Consider the following 27,013-nt stretch of genomic DNA (forward strand, 5'->3'; position numbering starts at 1 on the left):
ACTGAAAACTGAATTATCTAAAATCCTGAAAGCTATTACTATTAAGTGAAATATGGCATAGATGTAAGAATGCCCAATTCTTCCCTTTTACTGGTTACCTAGTTACATCACAACCTTCCATCTAATTCTAATTAGTAGATTTTCTACTCTACAGAAACAGTAAAAAATACACTATCTCTCCAAATGTTAACAAAATTTCAGCCCCTAACTAGGAAGAATAATTTTATTTCTTCTTGAAATTAAGGTAGAATATCAGCACCTTACTAGTTTTCCATAAATCCCTTCTGACTAAATCTTAGAAGGCTTTTACATGGTCTCTTAATAGGTAAATATACACTTTTTTATCCCTGTTCAGAACTGTAAATCTGTTTTCTGACTATTAGCTTAGGAAATCAAAAATAATTAAAATTTAACGTGAATGTTATTCCTTTAAGTAGATAATGGGTCCTCTGTTTCAGCTTCTCAGAAAGTACTCAGGCTACAAAATCTTCCCCTAAAAGATTGCTTTGGCTCCACACACTTTGTCTATCCCATTTTTTCTAAAATATTATTAGCAGAACTTACTCGCATATTGGAAAAATCCTATGAAAATAAAAACCTTTTTATAAACTTCAATGACCAAGAACAATGCTGCGACTAAAATTCCTTATGTAAGTAAAACCACCATTGTTCCCCTTTCTGAATCCATTAGGAGCATGCAAGATGTGGGTAAAGAAAGCAATGAATAAGAATTGGGTTGAAGCCCTTCTGAAATTAGATTATTAGGAATCTTAACAAATGAATCACTAAAACCTTCCATTAAGAGTGAGGTCCCTTGTGTAGCACAGGCAGCTTCACATTTTGCTTAGAAAAATCTGAAGATTACTGTCTTATTAGAAATATCACAGATGGCATATACACATTAGTCTATGCTAACATAAACCCACACTACGTATTTATTTATTGTATTTCATTTCCTGCTGCCTAACAAGCCTGTCACTTTCAAAGCTGTGTAGTCTGTATAACTCACAGTTGCCTATAATCAAAAGAAGAAAAAATGGAGGATGTCTCCACCAATCTATAGGTAATGTGTCCTGTGACATGTAAGTAATGTCTAGAAAATCCATTCAAGAAATTTTTAAAAATCAAAGGGTAGATTTTATGTGTGGACATTCATACAAAATTTCCAATATTATCAAGGAATCAGAAAATTATTAATTATGCAACTACACAACTGCAATGTGATACCATTAAAATATCCAATTTTGTATACTGTGTTTCAGTACAAGAGACAGAAGTAGTACACTTCAGGCTTACAAAGCGTGCTTCATCCTCACAAAGCTCTAAAAGCAGTAATGAAATCTCATAATGTGTCTTACGTATCACAAATTATAGCTCTGAGTTTTTAGCTTAGATCCTTACCCAAACCTCTCACTCCTAAAAGCCTTCTTTACCATAAAAAAGATTGCAGACATGCACATATTCTTGAACATGCACTTCTAACTGTGAGAAAAGTTCCTTGGTTTCAACTCATGCTGTTGCTCATCAGCATTGTCAGGCTCAGCTACTTTCACCTGCAAATATCATGATAACATTAAAAAAATATACTTCTTGGTAAGGGAAAATAGGAGGCCTCTGAGTTGTTTCCTCATGTTTTTTTTTTCCCCAGAATTCATACATTCCTTTTTAAAACAGTCCAACACTAAAAATAAAAAAAAAGCACAACAGCTTTTCCATTTCTGCATATGATATAAATGCTACACTTGTATTTGAAGAAGTTTAGGACACACCAGAAAGTTTATCCTTGCAAGCAATAACAAGTGGCAATAAAAAAAGAAAAGAAAATTAGACTTGTGAAAAGCTTTTATGATAGAACATGAGATGAAGGGACAGCAAGTTTGTTTCAGTGGATAGCATGAAGATGACAAAATCTCATCTTCCTATTAATACAGTATATTATTCTAGAGGAATCTATTCCAAGTACTTTTGAATTTGTACTTTCAACCACTCTCAAGTGAGTTAGTAACTAGAATCATTAGCATTACTCCCATCTGACAGTCAGGTTTGTTTGCTTATTTCTAGTTGTCTCTGGCAGAATGACATGGTAATGAATAATGTACAAAGTAGAGAGGAGATGCTAAAGCTTATTATTGTATTACCATCATACTTTCAGCTACTGATAGGAAATACTATCTGAAGTAAATGATACCAAAACAACGTTTTTCAGCAATATGCTGCATTTATTTCTATAGCTCCTCCAAGTTGCTGCTGCTTCTTATACGTCACTTTCTGAAACACAGGAGACAGTGATTACTTTTATGGCCAAGGCATTTTTAAAAATTATGTAAATTGTCCAAAATGAGTGCTGGAAATTAAACAGTTCCAGAAAAGGCAGAAGACTAAAAGCAATCATTCTCTGGTGTACTTTATATGGATTATATATGGAAAAAAACTTGTTAACAAGTGAAGCAAGATAGTCAGAAACAACTGATGTACTGAGTAGGAACATGGTTTTTGAAATTTTGAAGAATCGGAGTTTTCTATGGACTCAGCAGAGACCAACAAAAAACCACTTATCTTTATCACTTTTCTAATTTGCTAAAGTAATATTGCAAAGTCCTTCAGTTGTAACCATTTACAGTACTGTATAGGTTTAGCTAAGCTTCCATTAAGAGAATCAAGAAAGAAAATCCTTTCCTCCTCATTCACAACTCCATGAGCATATTTATTTTAGATCCGTACTAAAAACTATTTCACTCACATACATATGTTTAATTACAATTCTCCTTTTTTCATTGCTGAAAGTGGTTGAGACTCATTCTAAACCCAAGATATTTTTTGCAGGATTAAAGAACACTCCACTAAATTACTAATTTACTAATGTGGGTCTTTAACAGTTTCCCAATGCTTATTTTAATAGAGCACTGACTTGGGTTAGGAAGAAACATCATCTAAACTGAAGACTAAGCATTGTGTATGCAATTATAAGACAGCAAAAATTAAAAAAAAAAAAATTAAAATCAAGGCAAACACTAAAAGATAATCAAATATAACATTGCCTACTACTGTGATGGAAAGTCTGTATTTGTAGAGAATTCTCTAGCCTCAGAAAAGAGTTTGGTTTTGATAGATAAATACTCAAATACTTACATCTATTACAGCCTTGCAAGCACAGATATCACACTTGAATATTTGAGGCATTTTGTGCATACTGAGAAGAACCTTTGCAAGCACAAATCAGACTAAGACACTGTTAGCTTTCATAGCCTTGTTACAATAGCTGCTGAAAATCAAAACCACACCCAATTATTTTTGCTGATGCATCATGAAGTAAATGACTCAGGATTTCTCCAATAAAGACAGGGGCTTCCCTCACCCATGTCCTTTACTATGATACCATTTGCCACTTAGTAGCAAGTCACACACATTAACCTAAGAAGCAATATTTAATGACATAGGACAAAATAAGAGGCTTAAAGATCTACTCATATGGATGTTGTTCAAAGCTGAGGTTTCCAATATGTCAAAAACAGTGTGGGAGCTTAAGCCTCCTCCAAAATAACTACAAATTATAAATTATCAGTTTAAAACCTCAAAAGATGAAACATTTCTATCAGAATGACAGCAATGGCTAAAGTATGCTGAACAGGTGGCTAAACTCAGAACAAATTACCAGTATTAAAACCTTGTCCTCTCTCAAAACAGATCTGAAAAAGTTGAGCTAACACTCACAGACAGTGCGATCTTTGTCTCCTGGAAGAGTGTATTCCATTTTTCTCTTTGGTACTGCTCCCATGCACCTGACAGAATCTCGCCCACCTCCCCGTTTCTTTCTGCTTGTCCCTCCAGGATGATCCGAGATGAGGATGAGAAGAAGCCGTCAGTGTAACTGCACCTGTGTCCCTGCACAGTGGCATTTTCCTCACAGCATCAGCGGATGCAGTTTGAAACTTCCCAGGATCATTTCTCCTGACTAATGTGGCTTTTGAACTGGGAGGAGGGAGACGAGGATGACAGATTGCTAAAGGCTTTTAAAAAGATGCTGCTTGAAAGAATTATTGCACATTGATCTCATATTCAGCCATTAATGAGACTTTCCAAGCAACAGTATTTAAAAGCCTTGGTCATATTCTCCTGGCTGGTAACCACCTCCCCCTGAGCGTCGACTGACAAAGAGCCAGGCACTGCTGACAGGGCTAATATTAGACAATGACTTCAAGGCAGCCAAAGAGTCTATTAGATTTCCTATTCTGCTTTGACTGCCACAGCAGCACAGACCTTGGCTTCTCCAGCACTACTGTATCACCTGATTTACAAGTAGGCTCTGAGAACTACTTTAAAGCCATTAATCTATGACTGTTCTCAGGTATTTTTTGATGCACAATAGCATGGGGCGGTGGCATGGTGCTGGGTCAGGGGAGGTTTGGGCTGGATACCAGGAAAGCATTTTTCACCTTGGGGGTGGCTGAGTATTGTAACAGGCTCCTCAGGGAAGGTGGCCATAGCATCAGGCTTGTTTGAGTTCAGGAAGCATTTGGAAAATGCTCTTAGGATCGTGATGCGATTATTGGGGTATCCTGCACGAGCCCTGGAGTTGATCTCGATGACCCAGCTGGATCCCTTCCAACTCAGCATATTCTGTGATTCTATGATATGTACCTATTTTGCATGGACTCATGTGTCCTCAAGTGTTTGGGAAGTTTAACAGCCTGTGTTTATTTCTGTATCACTGCTCCTCTGACATGGGAATGCTCTTTCCTTTGCATTGTACAGCAGGTGGTTGCACATTACTGCCATCATAGAAAAGCATTAGAAAAAAATATTACATACTAGACAAAGCACCAAAATTCACTGAGAGCTCTGCACTGTTTACCCATTCAAAACTGGACCTGCAAATGCAGGTGAAAAGCTGAGCAGGTCCTTTCTGAGAGAGATGAAAAATACCGGAAAAACTGCAAGTAAAAGCAGTAAACGTTACTTTCCCTGAAGGACAAGGTAACAAGCCAGCCGAGCCTGTACCTGGATTTTGGGTGGGAAGTCACTCACCATGCCGGTTATCAGACTAGGCTGATGATACAGCAAGGCTGGTTTGCTTTATACCAGTCACTAACTCACTGATTTACTTACTCCTTCATTTACATTCAAAACTCAATTAATTAAATTAATGCATCTGACTGGTAAACTAGCGAAAGATTTCTGATACACTTTTGAAACCTCTTTAAAACATTAGCTCCAAATAATCAACTTAATCTATTACAAATCATGTCAATTTTTACTCCTAATGACAACACACTGTGCAAACATTTTTACTGAAGAGAAAGGCATTCAAGAAACAAAAGGCAGTCACATTATAAAGATTAAAAGAAAATTATACAGAGCAATGCTTTCTATTCCAGTGTCTCAAGGAAGTTGATTCATGACTTGAAGTTGTAAGAGGAGTACTGTAGTATTAACCCTCTGTAAATGACTCCAGAGCAAGTAACACAGAGGAGGATTAAAAAAAGACCTCAAAATGTATTCTGAATCATCATGTACTTTCATCTTTAAATTTTCTATTAAAAATAGTAACAGCAATATAGATTTACACACTATATGGTCCATATAATAGTTTTATCTATCTCTTCTGCTATCCAGAGATGAATTGACTTGGCCTCTGCAACAACCAGACTTTTCTTCACATCGTTTTAAGCTTGAGGTTTATTTTATTTTCCCTCTGGTATCACCTGCTCCCAGTCATGTGATGAAGAGAAGCAGTCTGTCCTCCCCTTCAACTTAGCAAACCGCTGAGAAGCAAAATATCTGAAACAGTCCATCCATCACCAGTCCAAGTGTCTGTACAGTACACTGCAATCCTCAGCAGAGCCATGTCCCCAGGCTGCATTCACATGGTCAATTTAATCTGCTGTTACCAGTGGGTGCAGCTGAAAGCTGCAGTACCACTTCAGAACACCGATGCAGCCAAGTGGTGAGATGGAACAAGGAAACAATCTGATAGAAAAAAACTAAGATGGATTTTTTTTTTTCCACATTCTTAGCCAAGTTAGTTTGTCTAATCAGTCTCCTGAGCCATTGTGCCACATCACCCACAAATCCAGATGCCAACCTAAGGAAGAGGATGGGAATAAACTACAAAAGAGGAGTGAAGCCCAAACACCTTTTCTGCCAACAGCCCACACTTCAGGCAGACAAAGCACAATCCCAAAATCAGCTCATTAGAATGACAAGTGAACTGTGGCTTTGACAGAGCTGTGTATTTATAACTGGCTTTATTTCATGCATATGTAAAAAATAAGAGTCTACAGCTTTAGTTTACCCAATATTCAGTGAGAAAAATCCTGCTAACCGAGTATTACTGACAGTGCTGTTAAAGGTGTGTGAATGCTGGTTTTCTGCTTCTTTTTCCTAATGTGTGTTTGAGACATTATTTTTTAGAATACAACATTCCAAGTCTGATGCTTGACAAAAACTGCATTATTCTGCAAGTCCTAAAGGTTTCAGTTTTTTGAATTAAAGTGACTTAAAATTCTCATCACAACAATAAGTTTATGAGGTTCGATTCCCTGGTTTGATTTAGTTTAATTTTTTTAACAAAATTATTTTAGAACAGTTTATTTAGGCAAAAAAAAACAACAAACAACTGTGAAAACACGTGACTGAGTGTTTTGATAAAAGCTCAACCTTTTAAACATATGGTTTACAAGGGTTCAGATATGGATTTGAATATTTAGTGATGCCCCAATATTCCAAGAAATACCATATTTTAGACATGTTTTACTATTGTAGGCATGAGAACACATCAGCTAAAGGCTGTTCTGTATACAGTGTATCATGCTGGGAAATGGTGCTTCTTCCTAGAATCTCTTTCAAATCTTACAGAAATCTGTGGATCAGAACATTATATGCAGGCATCCTCCATACTCCTCAGCACCAAGCAGCATCTTGGTTTGATGCCTAAATAAGCAGTGAGAGTTGTCTTCCTGAACCTGACGGTGGAAGGCATCAAGATGTTGCCCAGTACTTCCCTTCTGTGCCACACCCGTCCTATGCAGACTCCACCATTCCCACCTCTCCCCAGCAGCTGCCAGCTCTGCTGGGCCCTGGTGCTTCCTTTCTCTCTCAGGATGGCACGCTCCTCAGAAACCACTTCCCCGCTATTTTCAGGACTCAATTCTCACACCATCTCCTTCCACTACAAGAAGAAGACAGAGCACAGAACGTGTCTCTTCAAACTTTGGGAAGGGTAACTCCATTTCTGTGCATATTTTGCTCCAGTGATGGGAAGATTGCTTGAACAAGGGCTGGCTGTGACATGAGAGTAATCTGTTACATGGTCAAAATCTTTGCTCTGAATTTGTGGGTTCAGCAGAGCTGTGTTCAGTATTTTACACAAGTACAAACTTCTGAATTTGGACATGAGGTTTTGATGCTCTTTGTGCGCTTGCCTTCTTTTTAAATACAGATTAGCATAGATTCTGCAATTTGATGCAGACAGGTGAACAAAGAAAGCCTCATTTTGTTAATGTGGTATTATTATCCCACTTGCACAAAAGAGAATCTGAAGTCATGAAAGAACACATACATAAATTATATGGTATTGTTCAGTCTGGGATTTCTACTGGGCCAAACAATACCAAATTTAAAAGTCTGGAGTTACAGTAATGATCAGATCCTCTAGATCTAGAAAAATTAGATTCATTAGAACAGTGATGCAACCATCACGACACACAGCCAGCTATTCATTAACATGTATTTGTACTGGTACCAAAATAGCTAATGAAGAGCAACATTAAGGTAAATAATATGGACAGAACTAGTTATAGGAATGGCACAAGACTCATAAATTAATTAAAACAATGTCTCAAGTGAGAAAATATTTCTTTCCTAATTAAAAACTTTAAAAATGGAGATTTTATGCCAATGAAATTAATTCAGTATTACACAATTCTCTATATACATAATTCTACATGTAAAGCCTTGTATTTCAAACACTGCATATGCAAAAGCCCTTAAAAACCTAAGGTGGTTGCAGTCTAATGTTGTGTGTCAAAATCATATATTTGTGCAGTCTGAGTAACTTTCTTCTAAATACTCAGAATTAAAATGGAAAATAACCAAAGTCACCTACAATCCCTCTACCAGAACTGCTCTGACACAGTAAGAATCACTTTCTGGGATTTCAACAATGGCCTGGGTGAAACTGAATGAAGGAGCATCTCACATGTGGGGGGAGGCTGAAAGAGCTGGGACTGGTGAGCCTGGAGAAACTTCAGAGTGGGTCTCGTATTGAAAGAGTGCAAAGAGGAGAGAAATGGGTACTTTTCAGTGGTGCCCAGTAACAGGACCAAAGGCAATGGGCACAAACTGAAACACATGAGGTTCCCTTTGAACATCAAGAAAATTTTTTTGTGTGAGAATGACTGAATATTAGTACTGGTTGCTAAGAGAGATTGTGAGATCTCTCTCCATCCTTGAAGACACTAAAAAACCATCTGGACATGGCCCTGGGTCATTCTACATGACCCTACTTGAGCAGGGTGATAGACCAGATGACCTCCAGAGGTCCCTTTCAATCTCAAACACTTTGTGGGTCTGTGAGCACAGCTTAAGCATCTATCCAAAGGTAAAAAAAAACAAACCAAAAAACAAGCTTGCACAAACTCATTAAAATATAGGACAAATTACACAGCTGAAAGCAGAAATTGGAAGCTGAAAATGCACTATCTGGATCACCTTCATCCAAGTGTTCTGAAAGAATGGGAACAGGAGATGAAAGCTGCAGCAGAAAGGATTTTTAATAAATCTATCAACTCAAAACCAGAAAAAAATCCAAGCATAGTGCCTATATTTAAAAGGAGAAAAAGTAATCAAGAGTATGTCAGGTCTATGAATTTGATCAAAAGCCAGCATGCTATTGAGAATAATTATTCTTTCTTGCAAAATTCAAAGACAAAGAAGAAAACAAATGATCATCAAAGAAGATACCACATAGATTCCACCAGAGTTAGATTGTGCCAAATGTATTTGACATCTTTCTTTGATAAGACCACTAATTTTTATAGATAAAGGAAATGCAGGAAGTTTATATGGACTTTTCACACTATGCTGTATGGGTATGGACTTTTCATACTGTGCCATATCAGTTAAGATAGAAAAGATGGGAAAGGAACCAAGTATATTGATGGCAGAGATAACAGTGGTCTACACTGAATGGAAAGCTATTGGATCAGAAGGTTACTAATGGAGTTCATAAAAATGAGTCGGTCTAAGCTTTTGCATTTTTAAAAGCTTTGCTATTTGCCATAATTACACATATCAAAAACCTTGCTAATGACATTTCCTGATAACACCAAGTAGCATCATATATGCAGAAAAGGATTGAAACATAATAGAAAAAGAACTGGAGGATCTTAAGTGGATATTGATAATGACATGCAATTAAACAACAGACACCAGAAAGACCTTACACAGAGGGACTAATAAAAATAAACTCTCCAATAATATGGAAGCTGCTGATAAAATCAAGGACATATATGAGCAGTTACCCTATCATATTATATGAGTCAAACAGTATGAAGACTTGAAAACATTGTTTGTAGGCCTAGTATGCAAGAAACAAAGTATTCCCAGAAGTGGAAAGTAAAAATAGTTATATAAGACCCTAGCAAGAATACCGAGTACCATGCTACAAGATGTGGTAAAGAAACATGAACTGAAAAAATGTGAAAATCCCCCAAAAAAACCTAAAAATGACGAACAGAAAAATCTGTTTCATGAAAGGAAGCTAAGATATACTGGCTTATTCAGCCTAACATAATGCTTAGCCAGAACAAGTTTGCTTTCTATGAACATGTTAGGAGAGGTAAATTCTCCCCCTGTACTTGGCACTGGTGAGGCCACGCCTTGAGTACTGTGTCCAGTTCTGGGCCCCTCGCGACAAGAAAGACTTCAAAGGGCTGGAGCATGTCCAGAGAAGGGCAGTGAAGCTGGGGAAGTGTGGAACACAAGTCCTGTAAGAGTAGCTGAGCGAGCTGGTGTTGTTTATCCTGGGGAAAAGGGGGCTCAGAGGTGACCTCATCACTACAATGACCTGAAAGGAGGCTGTAGAAAGGAGGCTGTAGCCAGGTGGGGGTCAGCCTCTACTCCCAGGCAACCAGCGACAGGACAAGAGGTACAGCCTCAAGCTGCACCAGGGGAGGTTGAGGTTGGACATCAGGAGAAATTCCTTAACAGAAAGAGTATGTAAGCACTGCTGCCCAGGTAGGTGGTGGAGTCACTGTCCCCAGAGGTGTTCAAGAAACAACTGGACCATTGTCCTAGGTGGTGATCAGTCAAAAGCCAGACTTGATCTCAGAGGTCTTTTCCAACCTAAATGTTTATCTGATTCTGTAAATTCTAGAGACAGAGAAGAACTACATAAGATAACAGAAAATATTAGCTGGTGTGCAAGTAGGTATGAAATGGCCATGAATAAATTTCCAGTCAGAAATTAGATGGCAGTTATAAATCATCAAAGTTCTGACACAGTCCCTCCACTGGCATAAAGATGCAGAAATTTAGCTAATTTGAACAAGAAGCTTCTTTAATTTATACATTAGAAAATAAAAATAAAACAAGAAGGAGATGACATTGTCCACGCAACAATAAAAAAAACCTAACACAATTCCAGTCTCATACAAGTACATAAAATGCCAAAAATTTCCAGAGGATTTCAAGGTGCACTGTAACTGCAGCATGACGGTCTTCCAGGTTTTGTATAAAAACTCATCTTAAGCAACTTAACATCAATTTATTATCTCATCAGACAGACACTAATAAAGAACACCTTCTACTGTTCCTCCATTGTTTAGTACAATCTGCTCTACACTGCCATAATTTTTAATTTGTCATACTGCTGGGTAGTCAAGCCCAGGCCCAACATATCAGGGGCACCTCTGTGTTTCTTCAATTCTGTCCTTCCCCACTGTGTAGTATTTTAATTAGAAGAGCAACTGCTTGTAAGAAACACAAGAACTGAAGTGCTGGGACTATTCAGTCCGTGAATAAAAATTGCTGGCTGCTGCAGGAATTAATTTATAAATTGGATAGAATATGGCAGCATTTAGTGGACAGAGTACTTGCCCATCATTCACTATTGTTCAATCATGATGATCTGCAGTGGCATTTGAACTTCATGGCAAACACTGCTTTCCCAGAGCAGAAATGCAGTGTTTGTGCTTCCTTGCTTTCAAAGATAAATGAATGTAAAAGATACTTGGATAGTGAGAAAAATGACTGGTCCTTGGAAGCTCAGAAATATTTATCAGCAGGCCATCATCTGTTTGATGCTGAAAAATTTTTAATGCAGACACCTGTTATTGATGTCTTCAGGGCCAGCTAGACAGAGCTATGACCCAAAAAAACATGCAAAAAATAACCTGGGCATAACCATCAAATGGAACACATGAAGTATATCCCATTTGCTTCCCTCTCCTACTCATCCTTTTGGGTGTGAGACACATGAAAGACCACTTCTTTCCTGATTACACATTTGTTAGCACACCACGACTCCTTATAACATCAATTGATATCTTGCTGAAGGGAGCTCCAAATGCACAGAGAAAACAGCTGTTCAGAGCAACTGAGGTCTAAGTGCCAAAGGCCTTCTTGCAACAGTGATTGCTGAAGAACATGGGACCTACTGAGCTACTGAGGTGCAGCAATAATGTAGCTGCTTTCCAGAAATGACAAATAATTAAGGGGGAGAGTTTGGGGCCCAAGAAAACAAAAATTAAAAATACAGTGCGGCATTAACTACCTCAATACTTTTTGGCTCTTTGTCAATTCCTATCTCTGGCTCATGTGTGTGAAGTATGCTCATAATTCTCTGTAGAGCCTTCATTTTAGAATAGCATGAACCCTGCTGAGTACTCCTGAAGATCATTTTGGTGTGTATTCCACAGTATCCATTTTCAAGAGTCAGCAGCCCAGCCAGTTTTGTAGCCCAACCAATCAGCCAACCCAAACAACCTGCATTTGTGCTATTTGTGTTGCTTTTCTGCTTTTATTATGATGTATCATAATATACGACAGATCTATTACTGCATCACTCAGTATACCTATAAGTGTGTATGGACATACACACACACACTCTTGGTGCAGCAAATGTATCCAAAAGCCTTTAGTAGTGATGGAAACCCATTTCCAAAACACAAGGATAATAGTGAAGAGCATATGCAAGGAGATCTTGTACTCTATGCAGCAGAACTTTTTCAATCAAAATGGTAGTTGCTGCATGAACTGAGGAACTGTGAAACTGTAAAGCAAGTACCGTGTTTACTGAAGACTGAAATGCAGAGGGCAGGCATCCTACCTGTGACATAAATTCTCACCACAGATTTATTGTATGAAAGGAAGCAATTTACCATAGCAATAACATAAACAAGAAATCTTATTGTTAGGATCCAAGGCTAGTCGTGGATGAACAGAAAACTTTGTGGTACGGACATACTACTTACACAGCTGAGAAGAAACGAATTGGTTATGTAAGGAGTGTTTTGTATCCTGGTTGAAGGAGAAGCCTTATTGCTATTAAAACAATTATTAGTTTAATAGACAGCGTTTCTCTATAACCACTTTGTACACCTGCAAAACCAGGTGTGTCCTCCATTAAGATACAATTACGCTTACCTGCTGCGAACAGAGTCGATTTTGTTACCGAACCGCAACAGCTGATATATTTAGCCACTGTAATTTAAATAAGGCCAAGATAATATTGTAGCCCTAACAAGACGTGATATAACTAGACACGGTTTATGCAAATCCAGTAATAACACAAATACTACAGAGATAAAGCAGCTTCAGTGCTCGCTACACAGTTGTGTTGCGTGCTGAAAGACACCTTTTACGTGAGTGACACGGATTCAGAAGCAGAATTTTTTAGCTATTTTCTCCCTCTGCCCTGACCCCGCAGTTCAGCCTGGCTGACCGGGGACGCTCCGCAGCCCGAGCGGTGCTCACGGGCGGCTCTCCGGGAACCGCCGCCGTGCCACGGGCCCCGCGACACCTCCCACCGCGGCCGCCTCACAGCGGGGCCGCCGGCGCGGCATCGCCGCACAAAGGATCGCCCGGCCCCGCTGAACCGTCCCGCCCTCGGCCGGCGCGGAGGGCGCGCCGCTGACCCCGGGCCGCTCCGGGGCGCGGGACACGCCGAGCACCGCCCCGACCCGCCGCTCTCGCCGGTCCCGCCCGACGCCGCCCGCCCGCCCGCGGCAGGCGCTGCCCTGGGCCGGGCCCCGCGCCCGCCTGGCGCCCCGCGTCCACCCGACCCGCCCGGTGCACGCCGCCCCCGGGGACCGCGGCGCAACGAGGGGCGAAGACACCCGGACCCAGCCCGCACCGGGTCGCCCCGCGCCCACCTCAAACACCACTTCTTCGTCGAACTCCGGTGTCATCCTTGCCCGCCATGCCACCCCCTCCCCGCGGGCACGCTGGGAAACCGAGTCCGCCGTGCCGCCGACCGCCCGGCCCCGCCCCGCGCCGCTGGCGGCGGCCTGACACCGGGGAGAACTACAGCTCCCAGAAAGCATAGCGAGCGCCCGCTTTCGGGCACCCTGTGGGCGGTGCTGCCCGGGCGGGGGCGGGGCGGGGGAGGGGCAGCGGGGGCGGGGCGGGCGAGGGCCCGGCTCGGGGGGCCAGTAGGGGGCGCCGGCTGGCGGCGTCTGAGGGCGCTCCGGCGCGGCCGCGGGGTGGGATGCGGCGGTGGCGGGCGGGGGGAGCTGCTCCTGCTCCGGCTGGGTGGCGGCGCGGGGGAACAATGGGCTCCTTCTCCTCGGCCCTCAGAGGGGCCGTGGCGTAAGGGACGAGGGGAAGCGCGGCTCCGCGCCTGGGGACCACCATGAGCTCCGCCGGTGAGTGTCCGGGAAAACTTTGGGGAGCGGCGATTTCCGCCCAGCCGGCGGCAGGCGGGGAGTCCGCGTGCCCCCGCGGCCGGACAGCCTCGCCTCGCTCGCCCCGCGGCGGCGGCGACGCGGGGTTGAGGGGCTCTTGCCGCCGCACGGGAGCCGGAGCCGCCGGCGCGCTCCCTGTCCCGGCAGCGCTGCGCTCTCGGCTGGCTCCGGGGGCAGCTCGGGGAGGCGGGCGGGGAGCGCTCGGAGCGGTGAAGGGCGCACCCGGCTCCGGGGACAGCCGTCCCACGGGCACAGCCCGTCCCGGGGTCCGCTACGGGCTCCCCGCACCCCTCGGCACGTTTGGCCGCGGGGCCGTGCGGGCACGTCCTGCCCGGGGCTGGGGCTGCGCGGGCTGAGCCGGGCTCTCCGCTCACCGCCCCGCCTGTCCCGAGCGCGTCCCTGCGCCTGGGCTGAGCTCACGGCGGGGGAAAAACCTGCTGGGGGCCGAGTTCTGGCAAGAGAACCAGCCCCGGGGCTGGGGCTGTCACTCCGTCTGACTCCGCGGAGCTGCGAGAGTTGGTCAGCTGCGGCTTTGCTTCGGGGATGTACCTGCCTTGGCCGGGATCTTTCAAGCAGGAGCCCCACGGGGATGCTGGAAAGCGTTAGCTTCTGGCCTTTCCAGCTGCGGGTTGGAACTGACCTACTGCAGTTCTTTCCTTACCTTTTCTCCCCCGTTTCTTGACCGCTGCCAATTTAATGACTAAAAGAGCTCCAAGGCAAATTCTTGGTTCAGAACAAGAGCCCCCCGTGTTCAAGGGAATTGCTCGTATTTGTATTTGCCTGCGCGGTTGTGTGCTAACTTAGCACTTTTGTTCAGACATCTGTTAGATTAACAGCAGATTCCTTTCTTATCTGCCTAAAGACAAAAACGGGAGTCGTTTCTGCGTTGAAAACGTGTCGTGTAAATTATGATGTATGGGATGGAAACACAGCTAATTGTAGGGTTAAACGGGAAGCAGCGAAGTGCTTCCTCTAAGGATTGGGGTTGTGGGTGTTCTGAAGAAAAAGCAATCCACAGTCATCAAGCAGAAATATCAGCCCAGTTCTCAGTGTTTGCCTCTCAAGTATGTCAACTTGTTATTGACTCCAGCGTTAATTAAGATATCCGAGTTCTCTTAGCTAATCAGAATTTACTGGAAAATAAAAAGCGATTTAATGCTGCTTCATTTCAAACATTCCCATTTTTAATATGTTTGACAGAACTGACTTTGTTTAGATTTTGAAAAGCATTAACAAAACAGGTTATCTCTGCTTAACCAGCTGCACTGTATATTCCCGTTTCTAATAGTGCTGCTGATTGTGCAGTTCACCCGTGATCTTTTAAGAGTTAAACAGCTGTGCAAATAAGTGTTAGGGGGTGCTCAAGAGCAGAGCTATTAAAATTTGATACGGTAATAAGTTTCAGAAAGTTGGGTAGATTTCCAGTACTAAACAGCGATTTCAGGACTTTTAGATCTTAGCTGGTGTGACTTAAATCACTTTCAAGTGTACATTGTGGTGGTGTTTATGGGGAAGGAGAGGACAAAAGGGTTCTGATGAGCAAAGTAAGCAAAAGGGAAAAAGGAATGCTGAGGAATATCAGAACAGAAAGTGGGACGGTTTCACGGCAAATCTAAATTTTAGCGAGTTTTTTCAAGAGGGAGGCATGAAGAGAACTGGGGCAGAAGGCGAGAAGATGAAGGGTATTTAAGACGGAATGAAGAGTATTTTGTGTGTGATATATTCTGTGAAGATAAAAAAAAATGGGGAACAGGTGAAATAAGATTAGAGATTCATGATCCTGCTGGCAGTGTCATGACAGCTTTTGACATTTTAGTTAGCGAATTCTAAGGCAGGGTATTGAAAAGGCTGAAGACTGCCAGAAAACAGTTCTGAAGGTTTAATATCCTTCTCTTTTTATTGTTGCTGAACTTAGTGCCTCTAATATATAGGCATTCTTTATAAAGCTATTGCTCACATAAAAACTTAAGAACTCCTGTATTTGAATTTCAGTCCTGTGATCTGTAGAATCTATTTTATACATTGAAATTATTTAATTGTGAATTCAGTTCTTATTCTGGTTTGTGCTATGTAACCCAGTTTTCTGACAACTGGTTGGTAATACAGCATTTCAGTAAAAATGTTATTTTTTGGGAAGGCTTCAGGTGGAACTTGAAATGCTAGAAATCATTCCTTCAATTTGACTTGAAAGGCCGAAGTGCCTCTCTTGTGTCTTCTTTTAATGTACTTTTAGAACCAAGCAACATGGTACAGCATCATCTGTATTGCTTTAATATGTTTTTAAGTAGCGTTTGCAGGTGTATGCTTGATATGCAGGGCTTTCTCTGAGAGAGATACTGTACTGTTTGAGGTGTCTGTGGTATGGGGTGAAACGCCAAACACAGCTTCTCCTCAAGGACAGAAGTTGTAAAAGGTCTGAGATTGATAACCCAGCCTTAACCTCGCTCCAGTTTACCTTCTTCCTTTCTAAATAATGCAGTGCATATTCAGTGTCTTGCTGCGTATCTTTTCTATTTCCTCTACAAAATTGTTTCAGTTACATTTCAGTCCAGAGCTGAACATAATTCCCTGATGGAGATCTGCCACAGCTGTTGCTTACATGTTTTAAAATGTATATGTAAGTCTGGAATTGTTGGAAATAAAGAACTATAGCACTTTTTATATAATTTGAAGATTATCTTATTGTAGTGATCAAGCCATGTGATGGTTTCAACCTTCACTTACAGCTATACTTCTGCCATTGCTTTCTAATGCACTGCACAAGATATATTTATATATAAACACTATATATATATATATATATACACATACATACACACATGATGCCAACAAATGTCCATTTACTCATTTTCTGCCTGAAAGTGTTATGCGGGCTTCAAGTATGTGCTTTGCCTTTAAAAGGAAAAAACAAAAGCTCAGAGTTATGAGTTTGACATTTATTTCTCGCTGAAGAAACAGTCCTTATATGTGAATCTATAGAGCTTATTTAATGTGGGCAGAATGTATGGCTTAGGCTTGAAATTGGATTTGACAACAACAATGAGAAAAATGTATTTTTATGTCAGAAATGTAGTTCAAATGGAAAAAAACATAGCAGGAACAGAATAAACAAAATCAACATGACTTTTCCAATCAAACTTCATTGCTTTCAAGGATTGAAAAAAAAATGAGGCCTGCAGGGTTCAGTGTCCCTTTAACCCTCGAATGTGTCAAGTCTCATTAGAGTTACTCAGCTCTGTCTCTGCATGTGATCTTAAAAGGTTGTTTATTCATCTCTTGTCTTTACTCTGAAGTTATGCCTAACTTTCCTGTTTTATTTCAATAAGTCAGTGAACAACCTAAGATTTTGAAATTGATGTTTTCCTTTTGCAGTTTAATTAGGATGTTTTCTAAAGCTAGTGGAAACCACAAGTTTTCCCTTGTACTTTTAAAACTACATGTGTTATCTTCCGGGATGTTGTGACTCATTTCTTTTTTTTGTTTTTGTTTTTTTTTTTTTTTTTTGAGCATTGTGGCACCTGACAAAATCAGAGCTTCTCCATAATGAGAAAATAAATAAACATTTGCAGGAAATAAATTAATGATCTCACAATAATTTTTTGAGGTATTTACCTAATGAAACTTTCTTTTTGTAACTGAAAACAAAGTAGTTGACCTGAAAAGCCTTGTAATAAGTCTTTAAAATTTAGGCTGCTGGAGAACAGGAGTTTTAAAATACTTTATCTGTTTCTCTCTGCAGTGTATTGAGTGCCAATGCAATAATCTCTCAGCATATCCCAAACATAGCAGTAATTATCTTTCTCCCTACATGTTCTTTAAAAGCCAGATTGGCTTTCTTGTTTCAAGACTGTGATCTGTAGTGTTTTGTGCCAGAAGTAGTCTCAGGAACAGCAAACTGGCTGTTGGAGCAAGCTCTTTCTTCATGTGAGAAAAAGCAGCACATTGATCTCTTGGTAGATGCCCTCTGGGCATTGCATTATTTTCATATATAGCCTACAGATGTGATTTGCTGTATCTGAGAATACAGTGTGCATATGTAAACAAGGTGCCTCAAGAAAGCCAATGCATATGTTTGCTCTAGGCCAGCTGATGCTTGCTTTACTGTTTGAAGCCCTTTTCTTACTGTGTGTGAAATGGATTTGTGAAGTAGTATGTGAAATATATGTAACCTTATAGGTGAAAAGGAATAAACTGCCATATATATTGTGTGGTAAGATAAGAGTATTAATATGATCAGCTTCTATAAAGTAGCTGATTTGTTAAATCCACACCTTTACTTACCCCATAGTAATTTGATTGTGTACCCTTATCTTAACCTTAGGCTGAGCTGCTATCAAAATCTGATGCCACACTGATTTATTGTTTTACTTTCTTCGTAATTTTTGTTGTTCAGAAGTAACATTGCTTTAAGGGAGGTTGCAGTATCCTTAAGATAGTGTGACTTAAGATAGTCCAATAGGGCATCCTGAATACCAGGAGGGGAGCCTCTGTTCAGGTGAAGCATTGCAAGGAAAGGAATATCAAGTTATGTCATCTTGACAGTGTCTAGAACTATTTGTCCCCTTTTCATGGAAAGATGCAAGTCAAAATGACCTGTTCATGTTCTTTTGTTGTTCCTAAATATGGAAGCTGTTAACATGGTCTCAAAGGTATTGGCATAAGAATTACCTGGGAAAAACAATCCTGTAGCAACAGTGGGGTTTATTGCAGAAGGGGTAGTGCTATTTGATTTTTTGCCTCAGTTCACCATCATATATCATTGTTTCTCCTTGTTCCTATGTAGAGCAGGGAAGAGAACAAGAGGTAAAAATTTGAGAAGGATTTAAAACTGTATAATAATAATGCTTAATATTGCAATATCTTATTGGCTTTTCTGTTCACTCTCATGATAGAACGTAGGAGAAGGCACACAAGTGCTTTTAAGTGAGGTCCTCAGCTGTCAAATTCTATCAGCTGAAGAACAGAAACGGGCAGCACTTTAGGGTCAAAGGATTAAGAGTAGAAGTTGCTTCAGGATGTTCTCAACCTCCTCTGAAACAAATCAAAGGAAGAACAGGAGCACTTGCCAGTCAAGCAATAACAAGTGATGGTCACAGAGGAGATCAACAGCATGAGAATGGGTTGTTGCTTTTTCCTCAGCATGCTGAGGGACATAATTCACCAGAGAGATAAATGTCTGTTTTCTGTGCTGTGACCTGAAGTCAGACAAAGAGCACGTGCATTGATCTCCATAGGTGGTGCTAATGGTAATATGTTGTTAGAAAAATAATGCCCTTTTAAATCCACGTTTTCTAAGGGGGTCAGGTGTTGGTATTTTTAAGCACCTTTTTTTTTTCCCTTCAACACTGGGCATGGTATTGGCTGTTCCTATGTGAGCAGCAGATTTCCTGTTGGTGATGGCTGCATTGCTAGTCACTTTATTTATGGATTTCTTCCTTTGCATTGTCAAACAGGTTGGAGAATATCTCTTTGACAGTTTCTCTGGCTCCTAAACATTTAATCTGTTTATGCAAATAAAATTTTATATTTCTACTCTTAGATTTGCATTTATTACTGGAATCCCTGGATGCAGGAATTCTCTTTGAGAAATGGGTTAAGGTTGGATTTGGGAGTGGGGAAAATCATAGTGATTCTTTAATATCCTGAGTAAGACAGGCTAGAGAATCCAGTGTTCAGTCCAAAGTTTCCTCTGAAAATTCTACATGTGTCAGAAAGTAAGTTTCAGTTGCCTGTAAGTGCTTGTGGCTCTCCCACTACACTAGGTGAGATGTTTCTGTAGTTAATTATCCTTTAGGTTTCATAAGAATTTAAGAGCTTTGTTTCTAGTTTGAACTTGTCAAACCTCAATGGTCGGCTGTGGAATCTCATCAGGGCTTAGGTGTTTTTTTGGTTTGGGTTTTTTTTTGTGATTCAAGAGCCATCTGTTATCAAAAACCTTTCACATGTGCGTAAGTATATATATTCTCTTACCATCTTAGTTTTTGAATTCTTTGTTAAATTAACCAGGATGATCTTCCCTGAGATTTGAAGAATAATTTTTAGACCTTGGATGATTCTGTAGTTATTTCTGAGATTGCCGGAAGGCAACATTGCATTTTACTAACAGTCTGGCAGGTGCTATGTACAGAAATATTTTCAACTTCATCTTTTATACTTCTTGGTTTATTTACTGCTTCAGACCTGCATGGAGCTCTCATAACTATGTGAAATGATTTCCAAATTCTCTTCAATTTTTACTCTCCTAAGCATAACCAACCATCTTTGTCCTTAGATGAATAATGGCACCAGGAAAAAGCTGTCCAATCAACTAACTACCCCATGCATTTGCTCTATAACATTTCCTTCATTACATTTGTTTTTCACCTTGCTTATGCTTGCCATTTAACAAAAAGTCATTCTCATATGACTTCTAGTCATTCCTTACACCTTTATATATAACAGTTGCCTCCTACTTAGTTTTCTTTCTGTTCTGGATGGGAAATTGTCCCTGTTAGAGCACTGTTATGTAGTACTATGTCTTTCATCCAAAAGGGAATTTAATTAATTTATAAGCAATTGAACTTTAATTCTTGATTTCTAATTTAAATGTAATTTATTTCTAATGAAAATCTACCATACTTTTACCCTTGTCAGCTGCTGTAATTTTTTTCTAAGTAGTTCATTGCTTGTATCCTTCAGAAACTAAAAGTTATTTTGTTAAGGAAAACTACTGGTATGCATTCCCTTCTTGGAGTCTTTCCTCTCACGTCACATTTATGTTTGAAAGGGCTCTTCATCACATTCCTTTCTGATGGAGCGGTTGTCTGCAGATCTGTATTGATACCAAGACTGTAATGTGCCTGTTAATACATTGACCCATATCTACTCTAGATGTAATGTGCAATCAGTTTAAAGCAGACAGTGGTGTCTTTATTATCCCACACAATTTGCTGGTCTCTTCTGTCTGTCTCAATGCTTTTTAACATTGAAGAAATTTGAAAAATTCTAGGAGGCTTCAGAAATCACGTTGAATTGCACTTATTATCAGAACTGAATATTTCTGCTCTGTTCATTACCCAGGTTTCTGCCACTGGCTTACAAACAACCAGTCTATTTGCTTTTCTTTTCTTTACAATTTCATGGTTTAGTTTTAATAAAACCACGGGGTTTTTTGATCATTTATATTCAGGTAATGGTGTCACATCATAACTTCTGAGTGTGCTCCCTAATAAATACTAGTTAGAAGCCCTGCAGAGTAATGTAATTTGGTGGTATCCAAAATGTTAGGCACTCTCACTACAAAGAGAGAAACTTCCAAGGTTTATGGACTTGAGTTTGTGTGTGGGAAAAATAATCCACAGGATATTGCTTACCTAGCCAGTGTTTAATCTCCTGTATTTTTTTCAGTCTGTTTCTCTTACTTGAGCATCAGAAAGGGTTCCAAAGCAGCCTGTCTCTCTCCTGTTTCCAGTGAACTTCAATAACTTAATAAATATAACTGAAGATGGTGCAGTCCAACACTACTGTGTTGTGTTCTGTGACAAACTGGGCTTCCCTTCTTCATTTTTTTACCGTGGAACACAGGCTCCTTTATTGCCATCACTTCATATTCCAATTGAATAAGCAATTGGCTTGTCTGAAAGTGAGTGTACAGCTCTCTTCTGCTGTTCAGGATCAGTAGTTACCCACCTGAAGAGTTAATTTTATTTTTTCCTAGCAAATTGTTGATTTATCTCTTTGTGGGAAACTTGCCTTTAGATGGAATGCAGAAGGTGGGATAGCCTTGGCAGTAAGTGGTAGTTGTCAGTGGCTACAGTGAGCTGTACCTTTGGAAAGAAATTCTGGATTTCCTCTTGCAAAATTTCTTAAAAATTATCTCTGCTATCAGAGACTCTGCCATCAGAGGTTTATCTCTTCACTAGTATAAATGGCATCAAGGACAGCCATTCCAAGTGTAGGCAGAGGCAGTCTGGGTACTATTTAGTGATTTGTGTCGTAGAAAAACATGGTTTTACTGGCTCTCTGCTTAGAGCAGTGGCTTGCTGTTTAGGAAATAGCTGCAATCTGCCTTTTTTTTTTTTTTTTTTTTTTTTAAACCCACCTAGATTTCCTTTAAACAAACAAGTCCCCCACAAAACAAACCTAAACTTTGAAACTTCATTCTTGCATTTCTAGGCTAGAGATTAAGATATAGTGTGTATCTATAGTAATAATGGTGGTAAAACACAACCAAACACCAAACCCACATTTCAAAGGGAATAATAAATCAATGGCATACCATATCTATTTGCATGTGAAACATTAACTAATGTGTTTTCTTGGGGGTGTTATTTAACATGTATATGACTTACTGAAAGTATACTGATCAAAACAAAGGTAGTAAATACAGAGGTAATACATAAACAGCACGAGGAACTTGTTTACTTTATAAATTTGCACTAATATCAAAAAACACGCAAAGCACTTAGAAATCTGAAAATATTCCAGCATATGGAAATGAATTGGTCACAAATAATCTCCTGAAATATTCAAATATTTCAGACATACTTTAAAAAAAGCAACCACAAAACAAGCAAACAAAAAACACTGAAACCACTCAGCAGGATCAAAACTCCATAATCTCAAAGTTCTTCATGAGCTCCTTTTCCTAAGTGTACTCTCCCCAGGGTTTGTCATCTTGTTTTGCCAAGTGGGTCACAATTCATAATAGTGAAACATAACTGTTTCTAGGTCAGACATGTTGGGAAGAGTAATTTTGTATGAGGCACACAAATAGTATTTTACAATAGAGAGGTACTGCCTTGCTACAAATTACTGCATTAGCCTCATACCACAGACTAACTGAACTGTTGGTAGTGATGTGTTAGTTTTGCAGCTGCTGGAGTAATTCATATCAGTATTGTTTGAAGGGAGAGGAAGAGAATGAGGAATTCTAGGTTACTCATATCTCAAGGTGATGGAAGAGGGAACTGAACTACCCTGGTCACTATTCTGGCGGTCTCATTGTCTTTGTAGATTATTATATGTGTGGCACGTAACATACTTGCAACATTTTAAAATGGTATTACAGTTAAAATGCAAAACCAGGCGAATCTGCTCTGCTTTTATTGGCATCAAACTTTAACATCCGAGGGAGTGCATGTACTAATATTACATTACACTGTTTGTTTATGAAAAGACTTTGAAAACTTCCCTAACACTCCTTGATGTGCCTATTAAAACAAAGAAAGGCAGCTAGTAAAGAAGTGGTGTTGCAGAAGGAAGGCATGCTTTTAAGAGAAAAATATATCCATAAACATATTGAGATCTTGTAGATCACAAGTTAAATGTTACAAAACTTTTAATCCTACTGTGTTGCAGGTGAAGCTGTTTTGTGGGCAATGCTGACTTAAGTCTTTGTTTTTAATCCTTCCTAGAAATTAAGAAGCCACCAGTGGCCCCCAAACCAAAATTTGTCCTGGGACACAAGGCAGCACCTCCACCTGTTGCACCGAAGCCTGATATTGTGCTTTCTGGTGGGATACAAGCAGCAAAGAAAACCAAGCCAGCAATTGCACCAAAACCAAAGGTTCTTAAAAGCTCCTCCATCCCAGAAGTTAAACCTCCATTGTCTACACGAAAAAACACAAAAAGCTTTGAGGAGCGCAGGGAAGATTCTTCTCAAACTCTAGACCATTTGAACTATAAAAATGAAACCTCAGAAGGAAGTACTGGAAACACAGCATATATTCTACCTGTGTCGCATTGCAAATTTGAATGTCTTCATAAACTTGGAAATGGAGAGAACACCTGTAAAACGCAGATAATTCTTGAGCACTTTGACACCTTAGAGAGCATCAAGCTTGGTGAAAGAAATGCAGTATCTCTGGGGGATAGTCACAATGAAAAATTGGCAAGTAGAAGCCAGGTGGTTTTGAAAGCCAGCATTTTGGAAGAGAAACTTAAGGATGTCCTAACTCATGGTGTGTTTCCTAACAGCAGTCCTGTGAGGCACAGGTATGCAGACAAATTTGACAAAGGGGATGGCAGCAGTTCCAAGACTGATGTTAAAATAGAGTTTATGGAACTTGTACAATCTTCGTCATCTTCTGAGGTAGTTAAAGGGAAGCAACAAAATGCTGATGGTGAGATTACTGCTGATGAGTTTCAGATGTCTGAAATTTGTCCTAGTTTGACTGAAAATAATCACAGTTGTTCTTCTCCATTGGACAAGGAAACTCTAGAGAATGAAAATTTAGGTAGCAACAGGATGTTTTCAGGTGAAATAGGGATGAAAGCAGATGCTGATAAAACCTCCCCTGAGACATCTTCAGTCCTGAGCTCCAAAGTGCTTCCTATCCCTAAGCCAAGAAAGCCACGTGCTGCGTGTCTAGTCCGTCAGGATGGCATAGACAGCACAGGAGAAGGAACAAAGGAACCATCTAATTCAGAGAAAGATTCTTATGGTGTTGTGGACCAAAGCTTAAAAAAGCCAGCAAGAATTAATGTCCTTGCTCAGAGTGTTTGCTATAACAATAATGCAGAAGTGTTTCATCCTGAAAAATGTGAGGTAACTCAAAGCAATGCAGAAAAAATGCCTCAGGTAAGGGAGCCTGCTGTGAAAGAGTCAGCTTCACAAAATCTTTTGCCTCAGCTTTTACATGGAAGTCCTGATTTGGTGAGACATGTTGAATCTTCTTTAAATGCAGACCATAATTCCGTGGATGAGATAACAGATCACACCAGTATGCCAGATGCTGTGGTCAAAAGGACTGACTTTGTCAGGGGTGATACCCTGTCCATGAGTTTGCCAAAGCAGCTCAAATTGGCAAGCAGTCAGCACTCACCTGCTTCCAACAGTCTCCATGTTTCCTCACAAAACTTGGAAAATAAAGAATTTAAAATAAAGGATGAGAGTTCCCCAAAAGTTATTCCTAAGAAACCACAGAGGCATGGCCTTCCAGCTGCTGGATTGCTGAAAAAAGCTGCATCAGCAGAGCTTGTGGACAAAAGTTCTTACACCTCCAGTGAGGACAAATCAAACAGCCTTCTAGAAGGATCTCACTTCGCACATGCACGAGCCAAGGAACAGGATGCACTTTTGTCCTGTGACATACCCAAACGTTCTTCTGAAAAACCCGTCTGGAAGTTACCTCATCCTATTCTTCCGTTTTCAGGAAATTCTGAATCATTAAAAACTGCTACCAGCTTCAGCCACTTGACTGTTGTGACAAAACCTCGGGCAAAGTCTCTCTCTGCCATGGACATGGATAGGACAGACAAGCCCTGCAAAGACCACCATCACAAGAAAAATAGCTTGAAAAAGCTTCTGAACATGAAACTGTCAGTTTGCTTAAAGAAAAGTGACTTCCAAAAATTTCTGTCTAAAGGCAGCCAGTCAGTGGAGAGTGCTATTGCCAACCTTTCCAATGGGGATGGGTATGGAAATAACAACAGGAATATAGGGTCTGTAGGCAGTGAAAGGAAAGCTAAATCTGCAAAGGCGCATTCTGTAGAAATAAGTAGTCTGGCATTACAGAAGAAGAGGCAGAGGAACAGAAGTCAACCTGAGATGCGAAATAACCAAAGGCTGGATTCTTTAGAAAAACATGGACTTTTAGGAGAGAATTTGTCCCAAATGCCTTTGAATTCTGTAACCAGCATTTGTGATCCAGAGTACGAGAATGTACGTCACTATGAGGAAATACCCGAGTATGAGAACTTGCCTTTTGCTATGGGTGCTAGGAGAAATCTCTGCTCTGAATGGCAAAATTCCAGCAGTGTGGAAGACCAGAGCAGTGACTTCTATGAAGTTGAGGAGCCTTGTGAAGCTACAAGCAGGCGTTGGAGACTTGACAGGTAAAATAAAGAGAAAAGGGAAGTTAAACAGCTGCATTGTGACTCTGTTGGTTGTAAATATGTTTAAATGATAACTTGAGAGGCTGTACCTCTTTCATTAAATGTCAGCAGGACAGTTGTTCCTGTATATCTTTCTGTAGGCTTTTGTTTTGAAAACTGCTTGCACTTGGCAGTGAGTCAAGAGGAAAAGTAAGCTAGTTATTCCTCATATATTCCTCAAAATTTGGGAAACTTTTCAAGTTTTAATTAAAGCAAATCAGATACAGTCATGTATTTGTATCCAAGAATATTTCAATGGGGAGGAATGAACCTTACCAGTCTCACGATGAACTGGAATAACTATCCAAAGGGTGCATAGTTGCTAGGTTTGTAGGGGGAATGAATATATTTTTAGATCAGTTGATAGAGCTGGGAAAAGCAGACAAGCTTTTCATTATGCAAATTTTTCATCAGGTCTGGAAAGCTTTTTCGGGTATAGCAGAAGCTACTGCCTCTCTCTAAATTCAGTGAGTTTTCTGTATCTGCTTGTGCTCCCAGCCAAGGTGGTAGTGGTGCACAATTTCTATGTGACTCATAGAATATTAGTGTGATTAGGGGTTTGGTAACTCTGCAGGTTGAGTTAGCTGAGGAGGTGGTGGAGACAGATAATATCAGCAGATTCAAAAAGGGATTGGACAGGTTCATAGATATGTGGAAATGGCCTCCATTTGCCCCAGGGAAGTTTAGATTTTATATTGGGAAAAATTTGTTCACTAAAAGGGTGAGTGGTCAGGCATTGGAATAGGCTACTGAGAGAAGTGGGGAGATCACTGTCCCTGGAAGCGTTCAAGAAATGTCTGCCTGTGGCACCTGGGGACGTGGTTTAGTGATGGACATGGCAGTGCTGGTTGGACTGGTGTTTTCCAACCTTAATGATTCTGTGCTTCTATGTCCAAAAGGGTTGCTAAATGAAATAGGCAGGAATAAATCTTTAAATATTTGTATTGCTGTGATGTATTGCTGAGAAAAGAAATGGGCCAGACTCATGTGCTCTCCCTAAAAAGTATCACTTAGTGTGGTAACAGGTAAAGCATTGCTTTGTCCCAATATGGTATCATGTAATTTCTTTACTTTAGCTGATCAGGTTTTCTTACAGTTCCTAAAGATTTACCTCAAACCAGCAATAAGTCCCCAGCAAACTTCTTCGCGCTATTGAGAACATATGCATAACAACAAGAATAAATGAATTAGCTTCTAGATGGTCACATTTAACTTCATTTTGCACCGAGTTACTAAGCTTTGTTTCATTTTGG

The 27,013-nt window shown here is 40.4% G+C and overlaps 2 protein-coding genes across 3 annotated transcripts in view; one reads left to right on the top strand and one right to left on the bottom strand.

Moving 5' to 3' along the window:
- LOC131592567 (vezatin-like) overlaps window positions 1–13,502 on the bottom strand; it is a 51,248-nt gene extending 37,746 nt beyond the window's left edge. For both annotated transcript variants that reach the window (XM_058864127.1, XM_058864126.1), the window contains exon 1: window positions 13,374–13,502. In XM_058864127.1, the coding sequence (XP_058720110.1) occupies window positions 13,374–13,409 (36 nt within the window). In that variant the 5' untranslated portion in view covers window positions 13,410–13,502. The remainder of the gene's footprint in view (window positions 1–13,373) is intronic.
- A 261-nt stretch (window positions 13,503–13,763) lies between these two features.
- The window catches only part of LOC131592566 (FYVE, RhoGEF and PH domain-containing protein 6-like), a 72,155-nt gene continuing 58,905 nt past the window's right edge, over window positions 13,764–27,013 (top strand). Inside the window, exons 1-2 of the mRNA XM_058864125.1 lie at window positions 13,764–13,865; window positions 23,300–25,721. Of these exons, the coding sequence (XP_058720108.1) occupies window positions 13,853–13,865; window positions 23,300–25,721 (2,435 nt within the window). The 5' untranslated portion in view covers window positions 13,764–13,852. The remainder of the gene's footprint in view (window positions 13,866–23,299; window positions 25,722–27,013) is intronic.

Source organism: Poecile atricapillus, chromosome Z (genome assembly GCF_030490865.1).
Source record: "Poecile atricapillus isolate bPoeAtr1 chromosome Z, bPoeAtr1.hap1, whole genome shotgun sequence".
NCBI lineage: Eukaryota > Metazoa > Chordata > Aves > Passeriformes > Paridae > Poecile > Poecile atricapillus.